We start from the raw sequence: 14,976 nt of genomic DNA, 5'->3' as shown, positions 1-14,976 counted from the left end.
GGTATATTTGGCGGTTTGTCTGTCACAGTATTTATATTCGATACTGACTGTAACTATAGGTATACATACATACATACATACGGTTATCTTATTTACCGCCGAAAATTTTATGGCCGAATATCACTTTCCAACTCACGTTTCGCCGAATTTCATTCCGCCGAATAAGGTCAGTGCGGGCAAGATCGGCATAGTTTATTTGAAATAAATTTTGAGTGGATAAAACTCTATAATTAATGTAGTCTGGCGTAATCCGCATGGTCCTATGGGCTAACAAATATTATATTTTACAAGGCTATTATAATATTTTGGTGAAAAAAGGTAATTTTAAGTGATAAAAATCACATTGTTTAAGGCTGGGCAGGTTGACCGTCCCCCCGCGATAAGTACGGGAAGACCGTCTACTTAGCGCTTGTTGTCGCGTAATTTCATATGACCTAGGTTCCAAAAAATCATGATCATTGTTATTTTACGTAATAACAGGGCAGAATGTGCTAGGTAATTAATAAAATAACGTTGAAATTTTAAACATATAGGCATTTTTCTATTTATAAGGCAAGACCGGCATATGTCCCGTAGATGGGGTTCATAACCTTTTCTTTTCAGGTTCAGATATTGCATAATACTGTTTTTCCAACTAACACCTGGGAATCCAATTTAGTGACGATATTACAGGCTCATATAAATCCAACTACTTATCTGTTTTTGAAACTTTGTTATTAATAAAAGGTAATAGGATCCTAAGATACGTGGATTAGTTTGGTAACATTTCTTAGCAATGTCTGGGTTTTGCTATATATATATAGTCACTACAGCATGAATGAATGCGTATTTTTTTTTCATCACACTCGCACACTAATGCACAAAAATGTGATTTTATATGCAGGCGTAACGGGAATTAAAGAAAACGTTTCTTTTCCCTAAGGAGTTATGAAACTTCTAGTACGTTGTTTTTTAATATATTTAAGTGCACGTGTGATGAAAAACATTAAGATTTGTAACACAGGGCGTAAATCGCTGGCCAACTCCTTTTTACTATACCTACTCTCTTTTGAAATAAAAAACGGGTAGAACTTAGTTCTTTTCTCCTCTTATCATTCTTCACAACCATGTCACAACTATTTTATTTTTATTTAAATACTTTCGAATGATTTTAGTAACACCATACGAATCATTACCAAAACTGTATTTTGAAGTCAAAATCAAAAACGGTACAACTATCATAAGCCGAAAACGTACTTGTATAATTATTGATATTGTTTACACTCGATTTATTTCCAATAAAGCCTAAAAAAGTTTGGCAACTCCTTGTTTATCATATGTCTTGCCTTTCTCTTTTATGCCGGACTTTCCGTGTAGACACAATTTCGAAGTTACATATTTCAGAACATAAAACTAGAAATTGAACGCGTTTTGAGTAGATTAATAGTACTAGTCAGAAAGAACGGTTATTAAATGACTACGTTACATACATAATACAGAAATATTCCGACTGCTTCTATTTTATTTAAATTTTTTGCGGAACCATGTTGAACTCGATGTTGGAGTTCGAAATACGAATCAAGTTTATTGTTAACTAGTGTTCGTCCTAGGGATATGTATTGAAGACCAATGGATTAAGTATGAATAACTGGTATACCTTCGGAGGTGTGAGAGGCGTAGATATATAAACACAAAAGTTTTAGTCAGTAGACGGTCTTTCCGGGTGTGTTTTTTTTTATTTGCCAACTTAACGTTTGGCCTTTTTTTTAAACCAAACTTTCATGTTGCCGAATGTTTTGCTTGGCGTAATATACATACATACATACATACAATCACGCCTGTATCCCATAAAGGGGTAGGCAGAGCACATGAAACTACTAAAGCTTCAGTGCCACTCTTGGCAAATAAGGGGTTGAAAGAAAACGAAACTGTGACATTGCAGTGACATGACAGGTTGCCAGCCTCTCGCCTACGCCACAATTTACCCCATATCCCACAGTCGCCTTCTACGACACCCACGGGAAGAAAGGGGTGGTGAAATTCTTAACTCGTCACCACACGGGCAACTATATTTGTAGAATTAAATAAAGTTTTTTGATTCCTCTTATTTATTACCTTAGCTGTAACAATCAACAACTACTTACTTGTTAATAAAAAAAACAATACTTCTCTATATAAATAAGGTTCAGGTCACATTGGCAGACAGTTCACGGTAACGCTCTGAATGAATATCGTTAGTGAAAGAAGTTATTATTAGATGTAATAATCACATTTATCTATTCTACTTAATACCAGTCTCAACAATGCATTGTAGGTTCGATCTTTCTGATTAATAAATTAATGTGACATCCATCTTACTTATTGTTCCAAATCAAAAAAGATTTTGGGAACTCTCCGTCTAACACATACAAGAATATATAACAAAAATATTGCTTTTCCCCTTTCATCTTACACTAACCAGATTCATGTAAAATAGGTATAACGCATTTAGCGTTGTCAGGCATTGTTAATAATTCTGGACTCCCTGATGTTCTAAAAGTCTCTGATTCTATAATATTACTTGAATCCCGAATTCGGAAATAACCATTTCCTAATGTATCTTTCTCTACCATTTTTATCACTGAGGTGCCACCGCAAACTTTTTTCCGCAAGCTTCACTCGCTCGCCGTCTTCCTTTCTATCACTCGAATACGCAAGAGATAAAAAGACAGACAGCGAAAAATCTTGGTTTTTAGTCGACTAGTGTATGTAGGCGGGCGCGGCGACAGCCTTGACCGCGGCGAGGGGTTCCTTGTGCACGACGGCGTTGAACCCGTTGTGCGGGTCGGCCGTGTACTCGACCACGCGCCGCGACCCGTCCGGCTCCACCAGCGAGTACGAGCCCTGCACCACGTCGCCCGACCGCGTCTCCTGCTGGCTCTTCGAGTCACCTGATCACAATCATTGACACACTTTAGTAATTTCATTTTAGTTTACTTTTGGGCCCATTTATACGGTACTAGAACTACCATGCGAGTTTCATTACATTGTGGTATTTAATTGGTGTACTGAACTCTATGTAACCTGATGTAACCTCAACAGTCCGCAATGTAACACAAACCGCATACGAATTTACGAATTCGAACGCCGCGCCGAATTTCAGCCATTAGCGTTATCAAAGTTTCAACTGGAGCAAAATTTACATGACGTTAATTATATAGAAATTTAAATGCGAACACTGCAATAGAATTAAATCAATTTACTATCGATCAACTATCGATTATAGAATTGTACCTACAGATAAAACGATTTTCAAACAAATGAAACTTAAATCGCACCTTAAAATAATGCTTACCGGTTAGAGCATCCTGAATGTCGTAGGCGTAAGAATACTGCGGGTTAGGGTCATATTCGTCAACAGCCGGGGCGACCGCCGCGACCCTAGGTGCTACTCCGATGGGAGCTAAACCCGGGTGCGCCACCACGGGTGCCAATCTGGGTGCTACGCCCAGTGGTGCCAACCCCGGGGCTACGCCGAGCGGGGCCAATCCAGGCGCTACGCCTAACGGGGCGAACGCTGGCCGCGCGTACCCCAAAGGAGATACAGGGACGACGCAGGCAGCTTGACGCCACAGCGCGAGAAGAATTACGGCCAAAAACTGCAAATCAATGTATCAAATTTATTTAGGACATAATCTGATTTGACTGCTAATTCATTAAATGAGCACTAGATAGGTACACACAAAAATATACCGACTGAAAAAATCTCAAAGTGGACAAGTAATAACTCCCTCGGTTCCAAGTAGGGACAGTAGTCTCCGCATTTTGTCGATCTAATCTCTAACAGTTAGGCTACCTACACCATTTGGGCCTATACAAAATTAAAGCCTATCAAAAAAATACACGCTCTATATTAACAAATTTCTTTAGTTATTTCAATTGCTTATTTTAATAGTTATTTGCAGGGAGCGTACTTTTCATGCCGATGACATTAATCTGACGTCACGCTCCGTATAGGTGATCACAAATAGTTTTATTGTAAATTATTAATCATTAGTCGTCAATCATTTTAATCGTATACAAATTACTTCAAATACAGTAGTCCATTTACATGTGGCATAAATAATACCTACTTGAAATGTGAAACGTGAATAAAATTATTTGATTTGTTTTTATAAATAAATTTAATTAAATAGTATTGTTAACAACACATTACAAGAAATACGTAGAAAAGAGAATTTCTCTCTAACGTAAAGCACACCATCCTTCTTGCATTCATTACCATGCAAAGAAATTCATAACTTAAAATGATTGATGACTAATGATTAATAATTAACAATAAAACAATTTGTGATCACCCTATATGGAGCGTGACGTCAAATTGATGTCATCGGCACGAAAAGTACGCTCCCTGGTTATTTGTTATACAATGTGGCAAAGTTGTTCTGTAACCGTACGTGCCGATATTGATATTGATACCCGAGCAAGCGAAAGATTCAAATATTAACCGCGAGCGTAGCGTTCGAAAAGTGGAAACTTCAGCGTTGCATGGGTTTCAATTCAATGCACGAAGGTTAAACAAACTTTGCCACCGAATGAAACGCAAATTTTTTCACCACACCAACACGAATGAAATTAATAAGTACTAGGAAAAATATATAATCTATTTTTTTTCTGGTAAGTTCGGTTCGGTTATCCAGTAGAAAGAAACAAACGCATATCTGGCACTTAATTAATTCCTATCCTATTTAAGCATGGTTCCTACACAAATGTAATCAAAATATATCGAAATGTTGAATATTTCTTTCTTTGGAATGATTCTGTGTTTATTGTAATACGATAGTGATAACTTACCTTCATTTTGCGTGCGGTGCAATGCGTCCCAACGTTGTGTGAAGCCGGGGGTGCCCGTGCGGCGGTTTTATACGCACATGTCGCATAATAACCGCCCGCCTATTATAAAATATAACCTGCCCAACTATTCACCAAACTTCTACCAACATCCTGGTTTGCCCAGAATAACTTGGTCTTACAGGTGCCGGACGATTACGGAGCATCAAAATCTGTAAAGTATCGGAGCCGGCTCATTTTATACTGGAACATGTAGGTATTGCGAATTAGCAAGGCACCTAGAGCCTTTAGAATATATACTTGCCTTTCGCAGTACCCTTTTCCACTGGATTAAATATCTACAGTCATACATTTTTTTATCCGTCGCCTCATATCTCTCAAGACGGACGGTTATCAAGTCGTCTGTATGTTTTTTTTTATGTTTGTTCCTCGATATCTCCGTCGTTACTGGACCGATTTTGAAATTTATTTTTTTTGATTGAAATACAGATTGGTCCCATTTTTCTCAGAACCCAGTTCTGATGATGGGATCCTGGAGAAATCGAGGGAACTCCTCGAATCTGAAAGGCATACATATGGTGATTTTTGTGTGTTTTAAAGGAACAGCATGCATTTAGGTACGGAACAGTGACATTTGGTGCAGTGGAACTGCTGATGATGGCCAGAACGGAACTCTTCAAATCTGAACGGCACGCTTATAGTGACTTTGGTCTTTTTATAAGAACAGCATGCACTTTCGTCCAGAACAGTGACATTTGGTGCAGTGGAATTGCTGATGATGGTCAGAACCGAACTCCTCAAATCTGAACGGCACGCTTATAGTGACTTTGGTATTTTTATAAGAACAGCATGTACTTTCGTCCAGAACAGTGACATTTGGTGCAGTGGAATTGCTGATGATGGTCAGAACCGAACTCCTCAAATCTGAACGGCACGCTTATAGTGACTTTGGTATTTTTATAAGAACAGCATGCACTTTCGTCCAGAACAGTGACATTTGGTACAGTGGAACTACTGATGATGGTCAGAACCGAACTCCTCAAATCTGAACGGCACGCTTATAGTGACTTTGGTATTTTTATAAGAACAGCATGCACTTACGTCCAGAACAGTGACATTTGGTGCAGTGGAACTGCTGATGATAGTCAGAACCGAACTCCTCAAATCTGAACGGCACACTCATAGTGACTTTGGTATTTTTGTAAGAAAAGCATGCATTTAAGTTCAGAACAGTGACATTTATTTAGTTTTGTTTGTTAAGCATATTGAGTTTTCAAGTCAAAGTTTGTCAAGCTTCGATTTCTTATAATATAATCGGATTCATGAGGAATTGAGGAAACTCCTCAAACCTTAACGTTATACGTATATTCATTTGTGTTGCCATCTAATAATTAAAGCATTAAAAGCAGTTTTAAAAAATACTTACCTACACATTTCTACATAATCCAACATTCGCAAGTAGCTTTCACCAGAACCCGAAAGGCGACGGTTTTTTTTTCTTAAAAATTATTTATGTAAGTGTACTCCTTTAGTGTGGGCAGCAGTGTTGGCCGTAATCGTCAATTGCCATTGACCATTAATCAATTGCATTGGCCATTGATTTCGCAATTAATCAATTGCATTAATGGTAATTGCAATTAAATGTAATTGCCATTTAATTTTTGCGAAGCTTAATGCCATTGATTGTCAATGCAAACTGATTAATGCCATTAAAGTTAATAAAAATTAATGATCATTGATTTCAATTGCAATTATGTTTAATGCAATTAATTTACTTTTTTTATGAACTAATAATTGATAGGTACTACTATTTTATTAAAAGTATTTAAAAATTATAAATCATATGAAAACAAACTTCAGTGAGTCAATAAGGCCCAGCAGAATGACCCGGCCTAAACCCTGGCAGTGCCTAGAGTAACTCAGGTTTGGTGCGACATAGACACGCGTGTGTTGTACCGAACCCGAGTTCCTCTAGGTGCAGCCAGGGTTCAGTATCAGCTCTACCTTGGATACTGCTCACCCAAGTACTCATAAAGGCGAGTTGGATGACGAAAACGGCTTGATTTTATGTTGCACTAAACCTGAATTCCACTAGGTACAACCACAACCAGGGTTCACGAAGAGCAGTATAGAAATCTCAAAATAAGTACAGTCAACCAATTGGAACCCTAGCCACTGTAAAACTATGTCACAGTGACATTAGAAATCAGATTGTAAGAAATCTGAACTGCTTGTCATTTTGTCATGGTTGTAGAGTGGCCTAGGGTTCCAATTGGTTGACTGTACCTACCTACTTAAAACTTTTATATGTTTCGTCTTTTTTAAATTACACAATTTATTTTTGTTAATTGTTAATTGTCAATGACACTTTAAATTTACATTAGCAATTAATTTAATTTTTAATTGTTTGTGTAGCAATTAGCCATTAATCCTTTTCAATTGTTAATTTTTCGAAATAAATAAATGAATAATAAATAAATTAACAATTAATTTTCCGTCAATTGTCAATGGTTAATGGCAATTAACGTTTTCAATGGTTAATTTTTAATGGTTAATTGCATTGACGTTCGGCCAACACTGGTGGGCAGAAATCTACATCACGCGCCATGTACTAGTATTTGACACGGCGTATTAAAATTTGTTTTCACCTAAGTACTTAAAAGAAAATAGATACTTAAGTAGGTATTCTGAGATAACGCGTAACTTTAATGTACCTGTAAAAATAATGTGACAAACGAGCTGATGTATAACGATATAACGATTTTTCAGAAAATAATCTCAGAAAGCACACAGGATTGGCATAGGGGAGGCCCGCTTCGAATCCCGGTAAGGGCATACATTTGTTTGATGAGCACAGATATTTGTTCCTGGGTCATGGATGTTTCCTACGTATGTAAGTTTGTATTTATCTATATAAGTATGTATATCGTCGCCTAGCACCCAGCTTTGCTTAGTTTGGGGCTAGGATGATCTGTGTATGTAAGGTGTCCCCCAAGGAAGAAGAAGTATTAGGAAGCCTAGCAAAAGGGCTATGATGGTCCTTTCTGTATCATTTGTCACCAATATGTGTTACTCGTACGTTCTAACTAGTATATGAGTGATGCTGATGCACAGCTTGAGACGGAAGATAAAAACGTGTCATACGTACGACTCTTACGAGTAAAAAGATGATATTGCTGCAGGAATTGGATAAGTCAAGAATTGGGTAAGTAATTAGATATTATCAAATTATTTATGTCAGTATTAAAAGTAAATAGACCAGATTAATTCACCCACAATCAATAAGACAAACGGATATATGTTGTGTATATTATACAGGGTGGGGTCTGTAACAAAAGCAAAAAATTAAACTGTTAGCTGTACTCCTTAAACTAACCAACATTTCCTCAGCGACTTTTAAAAATTATGAAGTTTTTAATTTTCTAATTTTTCATATAAACTAAATATTAGCTTCAATGGACGCCATTATTGTTGTCATTGACGTTGTCAGTCACACTTTAGACTTAACAGAATTCGCAGTACATTACCTCTTAGGAAAAACTTTCAAGGGTGATAAATAACAAAATACAAGTTATTTTTAAAAGTCGTTGAAGAAATGTTGGTCAGGGTAAGGAGTACAGCCTACAGTTTAATTTTTTGCTTTTGTTACAGACCCCACCCGGTATACCTACGTATCTCGTAAACTTAATACTTACTTAGATAATAGCCGTTTGACAAGCATCAAGTTTGTGGGTCACAGCTGTGCCTTATCAAAGCGTAGGTACACTAGGTACGTGATAGTAGCCCCGCGAGTATGTAGGCCTATCATTTAACATAGTGGTTACATATTGAAGGATAATGTTCATTAGGTATATGTACCTACGGTACTTGTCTAATACATATTTACGTACACTAATAGCCTGTTACAAAAGTACCTATAAGTAAGAATAGCTTTGATTTAGGTTATGATTGATTTTCGGGGCGTCTAAATAAATTTCCAAACTGTTAGTTTTAAGATAAAATCGCTGCGCTCGCGGTTCAATCTTGGAAACTTTCACTTGCGCGGACGGTTAAACAACAACTTTGCCACCTTGTAAAACAAATAGTCTTTTCGGGAAGAGAGGAGTCGTGAAATGTATAGACCCCAATACATTCCACGACTCTTCTCTAGACTCTAACTACCTATTCATGTTTTACAGTTAGTATTTTATTCTCTTATGTGCATTTAGTTCAATAGTTCTTTATACCATATAATTTTTACAATAGGTACATATATGAAAAGGGTATAGCAAGAATTGGTACTTTACAATATTTTGTATCACAAATACCTACTTAGCTTATACCAATATACTTATTATTTATTTATCACTATACTTAATACTTAGGATCTAAATACAGTATAGCTGTTTATGATGCAAGTAAATTACAAAAATAGATAAGTTAAAATACAAATTACAAGTCATATCCTCCATAAATTCAGCTATTGTGTAATAGCATTTATCTATTAACATAGTTTTTAGGTTATTTATGAATTTTGAGTCCGACTGTTCTGATTTTAAAGAGGTGGGTAGTTTATTATAAACTTTGATTGCTCTGTAGTATGGTCCATTTTCATATATAAGTATCTAATATGTATTTACTTAGTGAAAAATATTGTGTTTCACTCGGTGGCAAATGTGTTTAACCTGCCGTCTTGCCTTGAAGCCCCTCACACCGATCAATATTCCACTTTTCGAACAACTCGCTACGCTCGCGATTCAATATTGGAATCATTCACTTGCTGATACTGGCACGTACGGTTAAACCATAGCTCTAGCTTCTAGTTTCAAAAACCAGGGAGGAAAGAGCGTTTGTATGAAAAATGTACCCCTCCTGTTGCGTCTTAAATATACGTATTCTGTCGTAATTGGTATGTTGGTAGTAAGTTAATAACTTTAATAAGTAAGTAATTTTAAAACGAGTCACAGTTCTTGCTGAAATATTTGGTATAATGGGGGCTTGGTATAATCACGCCATCTAACAACAACACTAGTAACCACACACGTCGGTTGAACTTTGAACTTCTTTCGGGCCATCTGTTGGAGAGTAGCAGAACTAGGGTAGTTATATTAACGTTAAGGTGGTAATAGACTGGCGTACACTAGTTAGTCAAAAATAAATGATAATAATGTATATCCTCAAAATACTGTAAATTGATTATTTATGTACAAATGACGCCTTTTTACAATTTTTCTTAAAATATTGATGTCTGTTTTAGGAGCCATTTAAGACTATTCTTAAATAAATAACACAAACACAGATTCTGGTTTGCCATTATAAAAAGAAGTACAGCAACACTGAATTTGTATTTGAAAACGTCACTCAAATTTTCTTCCATGGATGTTGTAATTCAACAAACAAAAACTGTGTTTTGTTATGTGTTAAAAATATACAAAATCATATTTTATTTAAGTTAGTGATTAAGTAAAATGGCAGATTTTGATGCAATTTACCCGGATGAGACTGAGAGTGAAGAGAATATAGAGGAGACTCATGTGACATTAGTGCCTGATCCTATAGTCGTACGGGGAGCTGGTAACATGACAGTGTAAGGATTAATATACCATATTCATTATATATTTAATGTAGCACCGTGAACTAGCCTAAAATTAAGTACTAATATTGGTCAAAACACTATTGGACGTATCAACATGTCTGCAATTGTATATTGTTCCTTTGTTATCTGCGACCTATCTCTTGAAGGTCTTTCCTTGGGGTAGGACATTGACCATCGATCAAATCTTATGCTATTGAACCTACTGTAACTACAATGACCCTTAAGTATTTCAGGTTCATCTCAACACACTAATTTTATTACTTGAGTACATATGAAAGGAAATTATGTTTTACATTGCTCATGTTAATAAGAGGATCTTGCCCTGATTTGACTGTAATATTATTTCCTGAATTTGTATTAACCTATTTGATAATTCTCTGCGATATTGCTCTGGTATTTATCCAAGGTTTTTAGTGACTGTGTCTACTAATGTTATTCATGTACAGAGGTCATTTTGGTAGATTCAACTAACTTTTAAATTAACAAAGTATTACTAAACTATCTAAGCATCCTATTTTGATGTCTAAAGGTCTCATATTTATATAGCATTTAGTTTATGTATTAACTTTATATTGACATTACTATATTTGGCTATTTTGGTTTGAATTAGAAACTCAAACTTTATTAGAATGTAAAGTCTTAAAGATACAACAACTGATTCATACCAAAACTCATAATTTATTATGTTTTCAGTTTTGGTTTAAGTAATCGATTTAATGGGGAGTTCCCATCGGGCTTGCAGTCCCGAGTAGCCCCTGAAGAGTACCAGGCCACAGTGGCACGCATCAACAGTGTCCTGAAGAAAACACTGCCAGTTAATGTTAAGTGGCTGTTCTGCGGCTGTGTCTGTTGTTGCTGTACTCTTGGATGCTCTCTCTGGCCAGTCATTTGTCTTAGTAAAAGGGTAAGTTCTTACTTAATTAACTGAAATAGATCAATTGATACTTTTTTGACTGACAAAAACACAGGGGATATTCTTTTCAACCTTGTAAGATTTCTGCTATAAGTTCTTTATTGAAAAATATAATATAAATATTACTAAAATCAGTCTAAGAAACTCATCAGTCTCAATTATTTAGCCCTACAGGTCCCATTTATTAAAATCTGGTCTTTAGTTTTTGGATGGGAAATTCACAAACATCTATCTATCTAGTATTTAGTCTATTGCCAAAACATTCCTAAGTAAGCTCATTATAAAATTAGTTTAATGGATTTGCAGTTTGTCTATAAGTCATAGTTTTTACTTGAAATTATAATAATGTGTACTACTGATTAATGACTTTGGACTATGCCAAAGTGTTGTTTTTAAGCTGACATATTTTGTTAATGTAGGACAATGTTAATGAGTCAGATAATGCACTCATGACTTCACACAAGATAAAATTGGTACATGCCTATATTGTTTTATACAGTTACATTTTTACAGCTATTAACTGCCTGTTCACTTTCAAAAATAACAGTCAGGGGCCCGTTTCTCGAAAGGTACAAGCCTTGTATTACAAGTGTGTTTCCATGACAACCCATACGATTTGACAGTTCGCGCACTTGTAATACAAGGCTTGTACCTTTCGAGAAACGGGCCCCTGGTATTAATTTTTTAACCCCAAATTACATAATAACAATGTTTGTGTAATAACAATTATTGTTCTAAATGCAATTATGTACCAATCAAACTACTTCTTCTAAATAAAGAGAAAAAAAAAAAAAAAAAAAAAAAAAACACAAAGCCAATTACAGGTATGTATTCACAGATAGAATTTGAATGGACAATATATAAAATGTACGCGCAAATTCGCACATAGCTATTGTTGCTGTTATTGCAGTGAAAGACATATTAACTGTGTTTTATGTCTTATATTTGCAGACACAACACTCACTGAACAAGCTGTTGGAGTGGGAGAACAGCCGCCTGTACAACAAGCTGGGGCTGCGCTGGCGGCTCACCAAGCAGCACTGTGACTCCTCCTCCATGATGGAGTATGTGCTACTCATCGAATTCATCCCAAGAATACCTATCTATAGGCCTGACTAGACTCTTACCTTGTTCCTTGTAAATACCCTTTAAGTCATTTCATCAATCGGTAACTCACATCTTAGCAAATTGAACATTGAATTTTAAATTCACATGGCCAAACCAACAAATGTGTTAGCCGCTTTGCTATTATCATACTAGGCACCTGCTTAGAGGAGAGTTGCATATGTTTAAAATATTAACTTTTTACCGGATTGTGCTATATCAATAGAATGTTTGAAGGTAGTGCTTGTGGCGTTCAGTCTCGTAAGCTGGTCTATTTTGGTTTTAACGGCGTACATACATAATGCTAGAATCTTTTTAAATGAACTATTAAATGTTATGCTGACATATGGATGGTAGTCTTACCGTATAACGAGGTAGGAATATAGGTCTATAAACAAGATCTGTTCTAATCGTCTGATGCTGTTGCTGTTAGACTTACAATGTTAATTAATATGTGAATGAACCTTAACAAAGTTAAAATAAAATCAAATTATGTTTCTTATGTAGTTATCACCTTATGAAAATTGCAAGCTTCCATTTGTTAAATATAAACGCTGTTAACTTAATGTGTATTTATCTTTAAGATGATTGGTCTGATAGTTGTTGAGGCATTGAAAAGTAGGTTAAACGAATTGTCTAATGAAAAGGAAAATAATTTTATTGATAGAATATTTCATTTGGCTTTATACTTTAAAAAAATATGAGAAGGTTTTGGGTTTGTAGATAAAAATATGTGGATAAGCTAAAAAATTTGGTAACTGGTTCTCACGTATGTTACCACCAAGATGTTGCCAGTGGCAACAAGTGACAGAAAAAGGGCCCAATATTCAGCATTTAATAATATCGACGACTAGTGTTTCAGTTAAACAACTCTAAAGCCAATCAGTAGAACCCGGTTAAAACGATCACGTTTAATACGATTTCCCGCATTATACGCCATTTTACGCCGGTCCCTACAATTTGAGACTCGTTTTCAGACATTTTTTCACGGTTAATACGACTCGCGTCCCCGCTTAATACACCATCTAAAACCACCCACCTTGCATTACTTAACAATTTTATTTATGCGGGTGACAATAATCGGAACTAATTGTACTGTACTAATTACGCGATTCTGGCGACACCGCCACCCGTAAAGATTAATTTGTAATTTGTCGTCCTAACTCAGCGGTTAGTGCGATAGTTCGTACCTACCTACATACACTTCGCTCATTATCACTGCTGCGGTGTTGAGTTTCTGAATTCTTTGTTCCATCTTTGGTTCAGTGATGTCAAAAATAAGAAGAAAAGCATTAATGCTCCAAGAAAAAGTAACCATATTAAAAGTTTACGATGAAAATCACAATTTTTTCTCGTTTAATACGATTTCCCGTATAATACGCTTTTTTGGCTGGGTCCCCTCAGAATCGTTTTAAGCGGGTTCTACTGTAGTTTAAAATCAATTTCTAACTAATACAACAAACAATCCACAAGATACGTTTAATTATGTAACCTTTAAAACGTTAGAGCCAATAAAAATTTAAAAGTTAATTTAAAAGTTTGTTGAATCTACCAAATGACCTCTCTACATGAATAACATTAGTAACCAAAATACAACAAAATTGAAAAAAAATTGTTTCGACAAGACTTACAATACTTCATATTTTTGCTAGGTATGTAGGTTTTTAGGGTTCCGTAGTCAACTAGGAACCCTTATAGTTTCGCCATGTCTGTCTGTCCGTCCGTCCGTCCGTCCGTCCGCGGATAATCTCAGTAACCGTCAGCACTAGAAAGCTGAAATTTGGTAACAATATGTATATCAATCACGCCGACAAAGTGCAAAAATAAAAAATGGAAAAATAGTACATTTCGATACAAGTGCGAAAAAAAGGAAGTTCGAAACGAGTGGCGATAAATTAAAACTTCGGAGGCTCATCTGTACTGAAAAACGTCGTACGATACACGTGCAAAAAGGAAATTCGTAACTCATGTCGATTTAAAACACTCCCTTCGGTCGTGTTTTAATTTATCGCCACTCGTTTCGAACTTCCTTTTTTACGCACTTGTATCGTAATGTACTATATTAGGGTACCCCCCCTACATGTAAAGTGTGGGCTGATATTTTTTTTCATTCAAAGCCCAACGTGTGATATATTGTTGGATAGGTATTTAAAAATGAATAAGGGTTTACTAAGATCGTTTTTAATAATATTAATATTTTCGGAAATAATCGCTTCTAAAGGAAAAAAAAGTGCGTCCCCCCGCCCCTCTAACTTTTGAACCATATGATTAAAAAATATGAAAAAAATCACAAAAGTAGAACTTTATAAAGACTTTCTAGGAAAATTATTTTGAACTTGATAGGTTCAGTAGTTTTTGAGAAAAATACGGAACTCTACACTGAGCGCGGCCCGACACGCTCTTGGCCGGTTTTTTATTTTTAGTATTATAAATTTCTGCTAAAAATGTATTTCTGGTAAAAACGAAGTAGATGTAGATACCTACCACCAAAGCGGATCGGAGGTAACCCTGGTAACTACTGGGTTTTTTTTCTGTTGCTGCAGCGTTCAATTTGAACGTAGCTCAGCAATTCCCG

General features: G+C 35.9%; 2 protein-coding genes across 2 annotated transcripts; one reads left to right on the top strand and one right to left on the bottom strand.

The window, feature by feature from the left end:
- Positions 1-2,093: 2,093 nt before the first annotated feature.
- On the bottom strand, positions 2,094-4,936 carry LOC125231320 (larval cuticle protein A2B-like). The gene is made up of 3 exons (XM_048136763.1): positions 4,813-4,936; positions 3,314-3,617; positions 2,094-2,909 (listed from the first exon to the last, which is right to left on the bottom strand). The coding sequence occupies exons 1-3, from the start codon at positions 4,816-4,818 to the stop codon at positions 2,719-2,721; spliced, it is 501 nt and encodes a 166-aa protein (XP_047992720.1). The 5' UTR covers positions 4,819-4,936; the 3' UTR covers positions 2,094-2,718.
- A 5,207-nt stretch (positions 4,937-10,143) lies between these two features.
- Positions 10,144-12,900, top strand: LOC125226502 (cysteine-rich hydrophobic domain-containing protein 2). Its single transcript, XM_048130488.1, has 3 exons — positions 10,144-10,375; positions 11,078-11,288; positions 12,249-12,900. The coding sequence occupies exons 1-3, from the start codon at positions 10,257-10,259 to the stop codon at positions 12,414-12,416; spliced, it is 498 nt and encodes a 165-aa protein (XP_047986445.1). The 5' UTR covers positions 10,144-10,256; the 3' UTR covers positions 12,417-12,900.
- The last annotated feature ends 2,076 nt before the right edge of the window (positions 12,901-14,976 follow it).

This window comes from Leguminivora glycinivorella, chromosome 1 (assembly GCF_023078275.1).
Source record: "Leguminivora glycinivorella isolate SPB_JAAS2020 chromosome 1, LegGlyc_1.1, whole genome shotgun sequence".
Classification (NCBI taxonomy): Eukaryota; Metazoa; Arthropoda; class Insecta; order Lepidoptera; family Tortricidae; genus Leguminivora; species Leguminivora glycinivorella.
This window is presented reverse-complemented; position numbering and strand designations above follow the sequence as displayed.

Coding starts and splice junctions, on each gene's coding strand:
- LOC125231320 (XM_048136763.1), bottom strand. Junction 2,910..3,313: donor CATTCAGGATGCTCTAACCG/GTAAGCATTATT, acceptor GATTGTGATCAG/GTGACTCGAAGAGCCAGCAG.
- LOC125226502 (XM_048130488.1), top strand. CDS start 10,257: ATGGCAGATTTTGATGCAATTTACCCGGATGAGACTGAGAGTGAAGAG. Junction 10,376..11,077: donor GGAGCTGGTAACATGACAGT/GTAAGGATTAAT, acceptor TTATGTTTTCAG/TTTTGGTTTAAGTAATCGAT. Junction 11,289..12,248: donor TCATTTGTCTTAGTAAAAGG/GTAAGTTCTTAC, acceptor TTATATTTGCAG/ACACAACACTCACTGAACAA.